This window comes from Dendropsophus ebraccatus, chromosome 8 (genome assembly GCF_027789765.1).
Source record: "Dendropsophus ebraccatus isolate aDenEbr1 chromosome 8, aDenEbr1.pat, whole genome shotgun sequence".
Taxonomy (NCBI): Eukaryota; Metazoa; Chordata; class Amphibia; order Anura; family Hylidae; genus Dendropsophus; species Dendropsophus ebraccatus.
In genome coordinates, this window is record NC_091461.1 from 102,955,696 (window position 1) to 102,965,114 (window position 9,419).

General features: G+C 44.5%; 1 protein-coding gene across 2 annotated transcripts; it reads left to right on the forward strand.

Moving 5' to 3' along the window:
• The first annotated feature begins 526 nt into the window (after nucleotides 1–526).
• HYI (hydroxypyruvate isomerase (putative)) lies at nucleotides 527–8,848 on the forward strand. Of its 2 annotated transcripts, XM_069981284.1 has the most exons (8): nucleotides 534–939; nucleotides 1,449–1,560; nucleotides 2,423–2,537; nucleotides 5,481–5,559; nucleotides 5,652–5,701; nucleotides 5,979–6,048; nucleotides 7,454–7,588; nucleotides 7,912–8,848. In XM_069981284.1, the coding sequence occupies exons 1-8, from the start codon at nucleotides 543–545 to the stop codon at nucleotides 7,980–7,982; spliced, it is 1,029 nt and encodes a 342-aa protein (XP_069837385.1). In that variant the 5' UTR covers nucleotides 534–542; the 3' UTR covers nucleotides 7,983–8,848. The 2 variants fall into 2 exon arrangements, with proteins under 2 accessions (XP_069837386.1, XP_069837385.1); XM_069981285.1 differs by lacking the exon at nucleotides 7,454–7,588 and having other exon boundaries at nucleotides 527–939.
• Nucleotides 8,849–9,419: the final 571 nt, after the last annotated feature.

Below are 9,419 nucleotides of genomic sequence, written 5' to 3' on the forward strand. Positions count from 1 at the left end.
TGGGGTCACTGTGTACATACATTACATTACTTATCCTGCACTGATCCTGAGTTACCTCCTGTATTATACTCCAGAGCTGCACTCACTATTCTGCTGGTGGAGTCACTGTGTACATACATTACATTACATATCCTGTACTGATCCTGAGTTACATCCTGTATTATACTCTGGAGCTGCACTCACTATTCTGCTGGTGGGGTCACTATGTACATACATTACTTATCCTGTACTGATCCTGATTTACATCATGTATTATACTCCAGAGCTGCACTCACTATTCTGCTGGTGGGGTCACTGTGTACATACATTACTGATCCTGAGTTACATCCTGTATTATACTCCAGAGCTGCACTCACTATTCTGCTGGTGGGGTCACTGTGTACATACATTACATTACTTATCCTGTACTGATCCTGAGTTACATCCTGTATTATACTCCAGAGCTGCACTCACTATTCTGCTTGTTGTACTACATAACCTATATAGAGCAGCAGTGATACCTGACTGTACACTATCTCTCTCTGTGATGTGTATACAGACATATGGCCGCCGTTCTCCTCACCCTCAGTGACCCGCATAACTCCGTACTTTGCCCCCGGGGTTGGGCTCTCAGCACCGGCCGCGGCCTAGCTCCTCCCGCACATCCCCGGCCTTTCCTGACAGACACCCCCGCCCAGCACCTCCCAGTCCCCGTCACGTCGCTCACATCTCCCGCTCCTCTCACTCTCCTCGGCTCTATGCGGCCCGCACTGCGTTTCGCGGCCAACATCTCCTGGCTGTTCCCGGAGATCCCCGAGCTGCTCGGGAGGATCAGGGCCGCGGGCCGGGCGGGGTTCCGGGCGGTGGAGGTGGCCTGGCCGTATGAATCGGATCCCGGGGAGGTGAAGGCCGCCCTGAGGGAGAGCAATGTGAAGCTGGTGCTGCTGAACACTCCTCCAGGTGACAGGAGAGACACGGGGAATCTTCACTGTTGCTAGGTCACAGGCCTAGGCCGCCATTTTGGTTTTGCACCACTTTTATTATTGGTGCAGTATAGGATGCAATGTATCTATGACTTATTTACTAAGGACCATGATATGGTGCCTGCTTCTGCGAAGGTCACTGGTCGCTTTACAATGCTTGTTGCGCCTTTGTTGTCTTTTTGCCTTGTCTTTGTGGTAATGGTGTTTGTCATTCTCCATTCTCCTATGGTTTGACTTCCATTCACTGACTGTTAGCAGGGATGTTGAAACTTCTATTAAAGTCTGGGAGCTCATTGGGTGGTGTTACTGCGCTATTTTTCAGATATTTACCCAAGCTGCAGTCTCTCATTTACAAATTACCCATATCCAACATGGCTGCCATGAGACAATAACAATAAAAGCCGTGTCACTGACTATGTATTCCCTGTACGCTCGTGTGCGTTATATTACACAGATAAATCTAACTCGAAATGGTTTCTTACACAGGAGACTTGTCGGCCGGGGAACTCGGGCTCGGGGCTGTACCTGGCAGACAAGATGGATTCAGAGCCGGTCTGGATCAAGCGATCACGTGGGCTCGAGAATTGGGCTGCACCAGGTAACAGAAAGGATTGTCATAATTGATTTAAAGGGATAAATTATTTAAAGGGATAGTTTAGCAAAAAAAAAATTCTTTCAAATTAGCTGGTACCATAAAGTGCCAGAGATTTGTAATTTCCTTCTAATAAAAAATCTCCAGTCTTTCAGTACTTATCAGCTGCTGTATGTCATGCAGGAAGTGGTGTATTCTTTCCACGCTGACACAGTGCTCTCTGCTGCCACCTCTGTCAGGAACTGTCCAGAGCAGTAGCAAGCTCTCATAGAAAACCTCTCCTGCTCTCCAGACTAGAAAGAATACACCACTTCCTGCAGGATATTCAGCAGCTGATAAGTTCCAAAAGACCCTTTTAACACAACCTGTTTTATTCTCTCTTAGTTTGCAAGCACTCTTGCACTCTTAATTCTGCAACCTGAAAGAGTAAGTGCAGCTCCAGAGTATAATACAGGAAGTAACTCAGGATGAGTACAGGATAAGTAATGTAATGTATGTACACAGTGACTGTACCAGCAGAATAGTGAGTGCAGCTCTGGAGTATAATACAGGATGTAACTCAGGATGAGTACAGGATAAGTAATGTAATGTATGTACACAGTGACTGTACCAGCAGAATAGTGAGTGCAGCTCTGGAGTATAATACAGGATGTAACTCAGGATGAGTACAGGATAAGTAATGTAATGTATGTACACAGTGACTGTACCAGCAGAATAGTGAGTGCAGCTACGGAGTATAATACAGGATGTAACTCAGGATCAGTACAGGATAAGTAACGTAATGTTACCTCACCAGCAGAATAGTGAGTGCAGCTCTAGAGTATAATCCAATATGTAATATCATATAGGCTGTGCTGATCTATTACAGGATACACATCATGGCCGGGCGGGTACCTTCAGGCACTGACAGGGCGTCCATTGAGAAACAGATGGAGGAGACATTCATAGAGAACCTGAGATATGCAGCTGATATATTAAGTCAGGTAAGTGTGGGGTTGGGTATGGGGAGAGGGCTACCTGGACTCATTAGAGGGGTTATCTGGTCAGATAAAAAACATGATGAATAATTCCCCCTCCGAGAGACTAACAATTCATTCCATACGTGTTATCTATTTAGCCTCTTTCCCCAATTCTGAGCTGCTGTTTTTAGCTGAAGACACAGAAAACTGTGTTTGAGCTGTTCTCTCCATTTCTTCCTCCTCCCTTCCGAGACAGCTGATGTAAACAAGTCTAACAGGTTGGCTGTTAGATCCAACAAAAAAGTGAGTCCACCTTCCAGCGGAATGGTTGCAAGTGGGTTTATTCAAAACTTATGTCCCCGTACACACATGGTGGCATGCCCCCAACAAGACTCCTACGCATTTCAGCTGCTTGACGCAGCCTTAATCATGGCTATACTCCCTGGGGCAAAACCGCACTAAATACCTGCTAGGTGGAAGTGCACGTCATCAGTACCGCATACAATGGCTTATACAAAGAGGATGCAAAAAGTGGATGGTGGAGAGAGCAGGTAGAAAAGTGCCATAAGAAATAGAAGTGAGTTACTAACAGACAAACACAAACATAATTCCCCCAAAAAACAGAAACTTACAATGGTAACCAGATTTAGTCCACAATTCTCACAGATAAAAAAAAGATTGTAAATACATATCTACCTATCCTCAGACAAGATTCCATCATTGACAACATATTATCAGACGGTATTAATATTGTATCTAGACGAGCCAAAACGATAGGTGATACACCTTCTCCTTCCGTGCCAGGAATGAAGAAAAAGCATACAGTGACAGGGAACACCACCTGGCTATCCACTACGGGATTCCATAAATGTGGTCATCGTCCATGTAAAACATGCCACCATGCAACCACATGCAAGGAATTCTCTGATACGGCGAGTAGTCGCAAATATCAAATCTTTCTTGAACTGCAATAGCTACAACGTAGTATATATTATCAAATGTATTCATTGCAGTGTACTGTATGTTGGCTGCACTACAGGCAAACTGAAGACGCGTGCATGTGAACAGTTACATGATATTAAGCATCCAGGCACCAGAACTTGATCTGGGGCATCAAGACATTTCATTGATGTACTCCAGGGCTCCACAAAGCATTTCCGCATTTTTGCAATAGAAAAAGTATATGCTTCAGCAAGGGGAGGTGACATTCAGAAACTACTAAAGGATAAAGAAGCTTTTTGGATGTTTTGTCTCAATACCTGCTATAAGGAATGAACCTGCAAAAAGAACTACTAATATATTACTAATGTTTATCTCTGTTTGTCCACATCTCAATGCGTTTTTCCTATGCATTTGCCCCCCCCCCCCCCCCCTAATTTCTTCTGTGTGAACTGTCTCTTATTTCTTACTGCAAATTGCAGCACCCTGGTGATAGTTTATTTGCTAATGAATTGGTACTATTGTATGTACAAATCTAGAGGGATATCTGTATATTATGTATGTTGTTTTTACAAAGTATCATGTTATTAATTGCACAGTCTTCTGACTCTAGGGGTGAATCTTATCCATTAGCCTGCAGCTGGTGGGGGTGGTCGTCATCATGGAGAGACACGAGCGGTACTGATGACGTGCACTTCCACCTAGCAGGTATTTAGTGCGGCTTTGCCCCAGGGAGTATAGCCATGATTAAAGCTGCGTCAAGCAGCTGAAACGCATAGGCGTCTTGTTGGGGGCATGCCACCATGTGTGTACGGGGACCTAGGTTTTGAATAAATCCACTTGCAACCATTCTGCTGGAAGCTGGACTCATTTCTTTGTTGGATCTATCAGTGGCACCTGTTGAAGTGAGAGCCCTTGCTGTGAAGCGAAGTGGAAAAGGGTAAGCTGGCTTCTTTTTTCTGGTCGGCTGTATCTGCACTCTGTAATGCCAGAAGAGTTAATCACTGTGAGGTCAACAGCAACTTGACCTCAGATTAACCCTCCTGGCATCACGGAGTGCAGACGTCACCGGGCAGGACACTGTTTACATGAGCTGTGGGAAGGGAGGGGGAGGAGGGAGTGAAAAGCTCACACACAGTTTTATGTATAGCAGAAAGCAGCTGCTCAGAACTGGTGAAAGAAGACTGACAAGTTGACAAGTGTTGAACAATTTCCTAGTTTCCAGGAGAGGGTACATACGATTCAACATGTATTTTATCTAAGTGGAATACCCCTTTAATCACATTCACAAAGCAGTGTTTAAGTCAGGCACTACCGGCATATATATATATATATATATATATATATCACCCCCCATCTAAAATGGGAGATGCATGGGAGGGAGATGCTGCTAGATACGATTGCCAGCACATCTCCCTCCCATGCATCTACCATTTTAGATGTGAATAAAGGATTTTTTCTACACCTCAAGACATGTGCCACTGGCTTTATTTCTATGATGAATGGAATACGCCTTTAATGTCACCTTTACCATAGATTAGAATTGCAGCATTTGCAGTGATCCGTCTCTTTTCTCCAGTCTGTTTACATGTGATGGAGGAGAAACGAAAGGCTCCTCTCTTGGTCCTATAGGAGCTCAGTTCTTTTGTTAGGGGCTTGTCTGTCCATAGGCTTGCTGACTGTTTACATTAACAACAACCAGAATAGTGAATGCAGCTCCGGAATGTAATGCATGCTGTGAATAATAACTCTGACTTGAGACTGTTGTCTCCAGTTCAGGTGCAGTTTGCAATTAAGCTTCATTTACTTCAATGGAACTGAGTTTAAAAACCCCACCCAAACTGGAGACAACAGTAGGGGGAAAGTGGCCATGTTGTTGTAGCGCTGGATAACCCCTTTAATTTATTAGTACATAATTTAGACTTTCTGTATGAGGTAGCCCTATGGCCATGTCATGCATTGTGTATCACTAAAGTAACATCTCTACCACTATACTTCTGGGAAGTAACCTTCATTTCTTCCCCTTAGGTTGGGATTGTCGGTCTTATTGAACCTATAAATTGCAGAATTTCAGAACCTCGATATTTTCTGAATACCCCGCAGCAAGGTAAAAGATGTGGTGGTTTGTGTGTGTGTGGGTGGGGGTCATATGGATTTCTTGCTTCATAGTACTTGAGCCTAGTTGTGTTCATCTTCTAGGGGCCTCGATCTTACAGAAAGTGGGGAGACCCAATGTGAAGATGCAAATGGTAAGTATGGTGACGCGTTTCATTCTCTCAAACTTTGTTCACATGTGTTATGTGCAATTTTACTGATGTGAAAACACGTCCCCATTGCAAAGGGTTAAAAGCCGTACTGCTACTGTAGATTATGAAGAACTTAGATTTCCATTGGTCAGAGCCCATTGGTTTTATTATTACAGACGCAATAGTTATCATTAATTCGGTTACACTGTTTATTGTCAGGCCTGAACCCCATTAACCTCTTGTCTGCCATGTTATAATTACCACATCCTCTGTGTTGCAGGATCTTTACCATTGGCAGATAATGGACGGGAATCTAACAGAGAACATTAAGACATATTTTCCATTGATAGGTGAGAAACAGGTCATTAGTATTTCAGGATTCTTCATCTAAAAGGAGGGTGCACCTAAAGAACATTGATAGAAAGCACCAGGATGGGTTGAGTAGCTTCTGAGCCGCAGAGGTAACCACCCCAGATGTCCATGCTGTGTTGTCATCTTCTGTGTCGTATACATCTGTCACCAGTTTAGAGAAGATGCACAATCCAGTAAGGTCACATAGGCTTCCCAATTCAGTGACAGTAAGACATATAGTGAAACCCTTCCAGTGCTCCAGAGCACAGGCTGGTTGTGCATCCTAAAAACTCTGGGCATGCACAGTCAGCCACCTTTGAAAATACTAGGATTTACTGTAACCCCACTGTGTGTCCTGTTATTGTACTACTCCCCTTTCCTTCCCCATTTCTGCTGTATTGGCAGCTGGAAGCAGAGATTGGGGTGGGAGGGGGAGCGAGGAGACATTCCAGCTTGCAGCAGATCAGTTGCTTGGAAACGTCTCTCTGGCAGATTTCACAGAAAAGTAAAAGCATTTTTCTTTGGTCTGGAAGCACAGACAGATATTTGTAAGGTACCATGTGTCTAACAGCGTCAGTAGGTTGGAAGATGGTTGCAGCTGACAGATTCACTAGAGTTGCAGAAAATTACTGTGAGCCAAACAAGTGTGCTACCAATTACCGATGTATTGATACTACCGCATGCTGTAGTGACGGATTCCTGACCATAAGGTACCAGATTATAGAACTGTTAGTCCTAATAAATAGCGATATCCCTGTATACTCTGTGGCAGTGTTCCCCAGCCTGTGACTTTTTAATTGTTGCATTAAAATTCACCATGCCTGCATGCTGGGACTTGTGGTTACGCAACACCTGGAGATCCATAGGTTGGGGACCACAGCTCTTTAGCTAAATTACTTATCCCCCATTTATTTCCTGGAGGCATGAATGCCCCTTTAAATGTCAGCATTTGTATAGGCGAGGTGAGTCATGGTGCTTTATGTCCGGCATTGGTCAGGACCTGTCACCACAGTGTTTGGCCCCCGGGCGCTCTCTGTCTCGCCTTCTCGTAATAACATTGCCATGTCGCTACTTGAATCTCTCGCCATTAGCGGAGCGTTAGGATTTCCATCTCCAGTAACATATATTTTCCTGCGCTGCCAGCAGCGGCTGATGTGCGAGCAGATTTCATGTTGCTGTAATTATATGTTCTTGCCGGATAATGGCGTCTAGTAGTCAGAAGATGGATGCTCCACGTCATTCTGCGGGAAAGCTCTGATTTACAAGTGAGAAGAGTTTTCTCAGACCGCATTAGAATCGCTCTGATCTGTTTACTACGGTTACAGGCGGATAATGCACGCTTCACTCTTCTCTACTGTAGCCCCCACCCTCCGGTACAATGAGCTGACGCTTACCTCTGCACAGGTCACGTACAGGTGGCTCAGGTCCCTCACCGCAACGAGCCGGATAGTCCCGGAGAGCTGAACTTCACATATCTCTATGACCTTCTGCAAGAACTTGGCTATCAGGGCTACATCGGGTGTGAATACAAGCCTCGTGGTGAGTGTCAGGGGGGTTCTACATGTGAAGCCTGATGAAGACTAAAGGGGGGCTCTAATCCAGTGATCCAGTTGCTTAGGTCAGGGTTTTTCAATCCAGTGCTCCAGCTGTTGCAAAACTACCCACTCCCATCATGATCTGCTGGTGAGCCGCAGGTTGTGGAATGGGATGCATTGGTGGGATGCAGCGGAGTCTGTCAGGGCATGCTGGAAGTTGTAGACTTACAACAATTGAAAAGCCAGAGGATGTAAAATAGGATCAGTGCTCATATCTTCCATGTGAACAGGGCCTTAGATGTTAATTGCTTCTATTCATTTTTCCAGGAGATACTGTGGCTGGACTCCGATGGATGGAGGATTACCGCAAGTGTACGGATCAGGACCCAGCAGAGTAAAGAGAGGATAAAGAAAGTCAACAACATTTGAGTCAACCATACTGTAGGTCTGTCTGAGGTCTAACCTTTCTCGGGAAAATTGGGTGAACCCCAGTATATCCTTCATTACAGCATATGTAGAGGTGTGGCCTATATACCGAAGTGGTTATATCACTACGAGGCTAAGTCTAATTGCCATTCAGAAGTCTGGGAGAGCTGGGTGAACACCCCTAGACTGCTCTATAGTTCATAATGTCAGACCTGGTATATAAGATATATTATTTTATATAATTCGGAATTTGTTACATTTACAAACAATTTACATGAAGTCTTACAATTTTCTAATTATCTCCACAATTGGCTCCATCAGTTTTAAGCTAAAAAAAAAAATGTCAGATTATTGACGTGACTCGGACGCTTTCCTCCCTTGGAGGCGATCAGCAGAGGTTCAAAGCAGCAGATTCCCCTCTTTCCCTCAGCACAGCAGGAGAATTAAGCAAAGCTCCTGAGTGTCCATGTCACTAGTGCGGCCCCTGTTGCACCATCCATGTTGCAGTCCCGTATAGCAGAGGGTGGTGGTGCGGTCACCAGGTGGTGGTACATGGAGACCAGCTGCGGTGGCGGACTCTCACTGTTCTGTGGCTTCCAGAAAACAACTTTCAGACTTTAAAAAAATGGTAAAGACATGCAACAAATCAGACCACACCATTATACCTATACATAGCCACACCCTCTGCGCCAAAGTCAAACTGCTGCAAAATGTACAAATACAGTATTAGAACCAACACCATAGTGCCAACCAGCAGTACAAATCTTTCTGGCAATGTACCTGAAAAAGTGTGATATACAGATGCACCTAAAATACAAATAAAACTAAGCAGATATTACATAGTTAATACTGTTATTCTATGCAGAAGTCTGGGAAAGCTGGGTGACAAGATTATCTGAAGCTCCCTTTGGAGGCTGTGACACAGATTTCCCATGTATCATATTTCTGTGCAGCAATACAGAGGTGGGGGGGATATATCACAGCAATACTATGCAGGGGTCTGGGAAAGCTGGGTGACCACATCTATACTATACAGATGGAACAACTCCCAGATGGTGGCAGAACTGCTGACTGGCCTTTTATTAGCGCTAATCTAATAATGAGAGTATTTACGCAGCGACTATTTAGCCCTCAGTGACCGTATAAGTGACAGATTTCTGACGGCGACGCTTTTACTGCAGGATTAATTTGTAATCCTCAAAGCTTTGCGTGAAATGCGTTCTGCCAATCTAAAGGACAGACAAACTCTTCTAAAAAACTCCATCTTTGAAGATAAATTTATTCGGCTTCAGAAGCCTCGGCGGTGACGACGCTTCCCTTCGCTTTGATTTTCTGCAAAGTCCTGTGTTTGCTGCGTTCAGCCGATTAATGTACAAAAACGAGAGTTACAGCAGTTTAGTTATAGAGAA

Bases quoted from the DNA above. Each gene is read 5' to 3' on its own strand.
- HYI (XM_069981284.1), top strand. From the start codon at position 543: ATGGCCGCCGTTCTCCTCACCCTCAGTGACCCGCATAACTCCGTACTT. The intron at 5,702-5,978 runs GTAAGTATGGTG...TCTGTGTTGCAG, and splicing joins CCAATGTGAAGATGCAAATG to GATCTTTACCATTGGCAGAT. The intron at 6,049-7,453 runs GTGAGAAACAGG...ACCTCTGCACAG, and splicing joins GACATATTTTCCATTGATAG to GTCACGTACAGGTGGCTCAG.